This window comes from Limulus polyphemus, unplaced genomic scaffold (genome assembly GCF_000517525.1).
Source record: "Limulus polyphemus unplaced genomic scaffold, Limulus_polyphemus-2.1.2 Scaffold2091, whole genome shotgun sequence".
Taxonomy (NCBI): Eukaryota; Metazoa; Arthropoda; class Merostomata; order Xiphosura; family Limulidae; genus Limulus; species Limulus polyphemus.
Genome location: NW_013667701.1, coordinates 73,819 through 78,893, shown reverse-complemented (window position 1 = coordinate 78,893; position 5,075 = coordinate 73,819). Strand labels below are relative to the sequence as shown.

The 5,075-nt window shown below is 30.4% G+C and overlaps 1 protein-coding gene across 1 annotated transcript in view; it reads right to left on the bottom strand.

Annotated features, from left to right (window-relative positions):
- LOC106465906 (RNA polymerase II elongation factor ELL-like) overlaps positions 1 to 5,075 on the bottom strand; it is a 47,760-nt gene that overhangs the window by 17,078 nt on the left and 25,607 nt on the right. The window contains exons 4-6 of the mRNA XM_013926143.2: positions 3,962 to 4,078; positions 2,787 to 2,821; positions 1,143 to 1,353 (exon numbers count right to left, since the gene is read on the bottom strand). Of these exons, the coding sequence (XP_013781597.1) occupies positions 1,143 to 1,353; positions 2,787 to 2,821; positions 3,962 to 4,078 (363 nt within the window). The remainder of the gene's footprint in view (positions 1 to 1,142; positions 1,354 to 2,786; positions 2,822 to 3,961; positions 4,079 to 5,075) is intronic.

The following is a 5,075-nucleotide window of genomic DNA, read 5'->3' as shown; positions in this document are numbered from 1 at the left end:
TCAAACAGTTTTATACTTTGTTTTTTAACATGTTAACTTGCTACGAATTATGAAAGAAGACCATTGATAAGCGGATTAGATAATAGTAGGAAAAATTAAAACATAATTGGCCAAATACTGGCAACAAATGAATCTGTAATTGGTCAAATTTCATACTGGTGTTTCCCCTAACAAGTTCATTACAATAGCAGTAGTTTTAATTACAAATTATGAAAAGTTTTGATATCTAAGCCTTATTTCAAAGTTAAAGTTATTTTGCTAATGATGTAATTTTCATACTATGAATTTTATCAACTTAACTGAAAATAACTTTGACTTGCATGCAAAACGTATTCATCTAGAAGTAACTGTTTTCTTATTTAATAATAATAATAATGAATATTAGAAACTATTGCACGTGTAATTTTTTACACCACTCTAATGCGATTTAATTGGAAGTAAATTATGGATTTCTCTCTTTCTGTGCAAACTATAAGAGATTTGTAAAACTAAAAAAACAAAACTTTTTTCAAACAGAACTTGGTATGCTTAACTTAAAAGTTTATATTATTTATCAATTTTTTCTTCAAGAAAACAGGCACTTCTAAATGAATACTTTTACAACAAAGTTAATTGTTTTCTAACTCTAGTAACAGTCCCAAAAAAGACCAATTTATTTTCACTAAATTTATGTAACAACTAACTTTCAACAGACAGAAGTTATCTTTATTTACTCCATAAACAGCATCAAATGCCATCTTTATTTCTATTGAGTTTATCTTGTCACTTGCTCACTGTAGTAACAGTAGTCCTCAATCTCAAGTTTCAGTTTATACTGAAATAGCAACACAAAGGAATTTTTTACAAAATGAACTGAAAGACAACTTTCATTATGATACAGACTTTGCATTTTCAAGTAATACGTAAGAAAAGAAAAATATTAAAGGGATACAATGCATAAAATTAATTTGAAGTCTTGAGTACTCCTAGTACTGACTAAGAAAATAAAAGATTACGATACTGGTATTAAACATAATTGGTTAATTTTCATATTTATTCAATACTTTTACAATCTTATTAAAATAACCACAATTATTACTCATTAATTAAGTTTCTTATCTTTGCACAAATGAAAATCACATTTAATAATTTCTAATACTAACCTGTACGTTTTCCTTAAAATATCTGAGTTAGCAGGTTTAGGGGGTGGTGTGGGTCTCGGAGTACTACTGTTTGTTCCTCCAAGCTGTAGTCCACTGACTGGTTTAACCACTTGTTTAGAAACAGCACTTGGGAGAAATTGGTGAGGACTGGAAGGTTTAGGTGGAGGAAGTGGGATCGACGAAAGCGGCCTCTTTACCTTGACTCGTCTACCTTTAAAGGTAATATATACAAATTAAAAACCCTAAAACTTTTTACTTCTGTTTGTAGACTAAATACTTTAGTTAGAAAAATTTAGAACTAAAATTATTATGATAAGTAGAGCAATATACCATTCAATAATTACAACGATGTGGCGTGTGGCCACTTCCTATAATTAATATATGTGCATCTATTACCAGTATTAGTGAATGTGACCATCACGAAGGACAGTGAGCACTTTCTAACAAGTTTCACAGTTGTTTTACATCGAGATGTACATAAACACCTTTGCTCTTGAAACAGAGAAAAATTATGATACAATTAAAATAACTGTTTTCTTAATTAGCTTGATGAGAACAATCCAAAAAGTCAATTGAGCTATTCACAATCTTTGTATGCTGCTTGTAGACCAATCACAATATTTTGTATATTTTAATATGCTGCTTGTAGACCAATCACAATATTTTGTATATTTTAATATGCTGCTTGTAGACCAATCACAATATTTTGTATATTTTTGTATGCTGCTTGTAGACCAATCACAATATTTTGTATATTTCTTGCTATGGAGTACACAAAACAACTGTGACTAAAGCAGAGAAATGGCTTTTGGACTAAATAAAAAAAGGCATTAACTGGTTTGATATAAAAAAATTTAGTCATTGTAGCTTTGTAAGCTCATCAAGTTCCCTTTTTATGGTTTAAATTTAAATTGCTTAGTTAATATTACACGTAGAAGCCACTGCTGCACATGCAATGAATGAGAGCCATCTTTATTTTCACCAAGCTTATCCACAGCTGCACGTGCACTGAATGAAAGCCATCTTTATTTTCACCAAGCTTATCCACAGCTGCACGTGCACTGAATGAAAGCCATCTTTATTTTCACCAAGCTTATCCACAGCTGCACGTGCACTGAATAAAAGCCACTTATATTTTTACCGAGCTTATCTTGTCACTAACTCTTTGGAGTATAAAAAACAACAAGAAACCCCAAGTTTCAGTTTATATCAGCCCTAACTTAACATGCATAAAAACAAGAAGATACCATTAGTGCAAAAATATCGTGAAAAACAAGGGACCAAATCACACAGTTAACATACAATATAGATTAGGTGGTTTTGTTCATTCAGTGTGAAAAAAAAAGTGATCTGTTTCTATTGTGACATTAATAACTTAACAGCATATCTTTTACAAGACCTAAATAATAAATCAATACTTTAGAGATTATACTGACAGAATGGTTAGCTAATAATGTAGTGGGAACACACCCAGACGACATGTGTTATGTGTGACAGATAGTTGTTTCACATCCTAAGGTTGTGCAAGTATGAGATAACGGTTATTCCAGGCACGAAGCCCGTGTATCTCTTGTCCAAATTTTAATGCTAAGATTTACTCAATGAGTATAAATATTTATTTTCTCTAAGAAATATTCCACTTACCAACACCAGGACCAGCAGCTTTGATCACTTTTGTGCTGTATAAATACATGTTAAAAAAACATTTAGTGAAATAACTGATTACATAAAGAACCTGAATTCATGTTTTAAACTGTAATTTTGAAACAAAATATCACATGATAAAAACTGCTTATTATTTGGAAATGATTGACAAACTACAACTTTCTTTGAAAATACAAATAGCAGAGTAAAAAACAAACACAATAGATGTTCATATTATTTCATCTTTTAAAACAGGACCTTGGAAAGTAAAACAAAACCAAAGTGATGAAGATACACTTTCTGTCAATAAATGTCTCATAAGACAACAACTGAAACTGATATTTATAAAATCATTATTTAAGTTAATTCTACTTATAAGCATATTGATACGATTTATTCTTGCCTCATAGTTTATATATAAATAAATAAATATATATATATTTTAAGCAAAAGCTACTGATATTTCTAAGAAAGTATATATTGTGATTTTCTAGAAGTAAAATATTCATGCTTGTTCATTTCAGATATTTTTGCAAAACTGCTTAAGGATTATGTGTACTAGCCATCCCTACTTTTGAGCTGACAGACTAGAGGAAAAGTAGATAATTAACTGCAGCAGCACCCACTAACAGCTCTTTAGGTGCTGGAATATGATCATCACTCTTATAAAAAAAGTTTCAACTTAAGTATCTATGACAGGAAAAAAACTCAGAATCTACATCATTTTTTCCATGTGACAAGCAGAACTTTTCCAATTCAACATTCAGTCTACGTAAAAGTTTGTTTTTTATGAAGTATTTATTAGTTAATTAAATATTAAAACTGTAAAAAATCTATTATTTTCATGATTTTTGATGTTGTACTTGAATTAAAGTATGCACTGTCAAGTAACTACAAGAAAGCTCGATACATATTAATATTAATTTCCCATGTACGGTTTTTGACACAAGGTGATAAAACACACTATCTTTAATAACAAGATGTTCCTCTCTTCTCTAACTTTTAATATATTTGACAATCATGTCTAAGTTTGCAAAAGTGATGTGATGTTTAATCATGAATGATTATAAAAAATATCAAATTGATCCATTTACATCTCTAATGATGAACCAGATAGATGGTGATCTTACGAAGTCCTTTACTAAATCCCTACAGCACATATTCACAGTACTCACCAATTTTTCTTGTTTTGTTGTTCAGCAAAAGCCATCTTATGTTTTGTTTTTTCATAGCTGTCTTCCGTCGCGTGAATTTGCATCTTATGTAGCATGCTCCCAAGTGATTCTAAAGACCTAGGAAAGGATTAAAACTTGTAATTACCATCTTATAAAATACTTTATTTACCTCATTATGTTTATCCTACTACATAGCAAAATAAAAACTGTTTTTACTTCGATAAAATATTCAATTAGTTTTGTGCTTAAAATGCATATAAACAAAGTTGGTTGAAATTTAAACATATCCACAAAAACATTTTTTTAATGTTTATTGGAAAAACATATATATATATTCTTTAGAAATTTCCGGAACACGATATTCAATTGATTTTTGAATGAAATTTTTAACCAAGCAGCCAAAGTACAACTAAGGTAAAAAACAGTTCTTACTGAATTTTTTATATCCTTAATACTAGCAGTGAATCTATTCCAGGATCAAACACTAGTTAGACAGCAGTTTATATCAGCACTGCACAGGTGTTTGGTTTCACAAAGGAAAACAGCATTTGCTGACGAACACCCTAACCGCTACTGTAGAAATCTTAGAAACCTAACACTTTCTATCTGATTTTTATCAACAATATTTGGAATTAAAAGACCACATACAACATACATTGGTGGAAAAAAAGTTGAAATATTTCTCTATCTCTGTCTCACACACACACACACACACGCATTTACATATCAAATGAAAATTACTGAAACAGGAAGTCTCTGTACAGGTAAACTAACAACAACATATACACACAGATTTCCTGCAAAGTTATCTAATGAAGATAAACTTTCAGACGACTTATGGTAGTTTAAGAACAATGCTTCAAACTGTTAGTACGAACATGTCAGTGTAAACAATCTTCATTCACTTATGGTTGTTTAAGAACAATGCTCCAAATTGTTAGTATGAACACATCAGTGTGTTGTCTTTAGTGTTGGTGAGAAACCTCTGTGATAAAGAGGTTAAGAATATAGAATACTATGGAAAGAGCATAGCAGCAAGTTGATGCAAAAGTAGACTGAAGTGGCTGTTAGTATGACTGGAGAAAAGAAATGTGTGCTTACTGATATTGTAAGA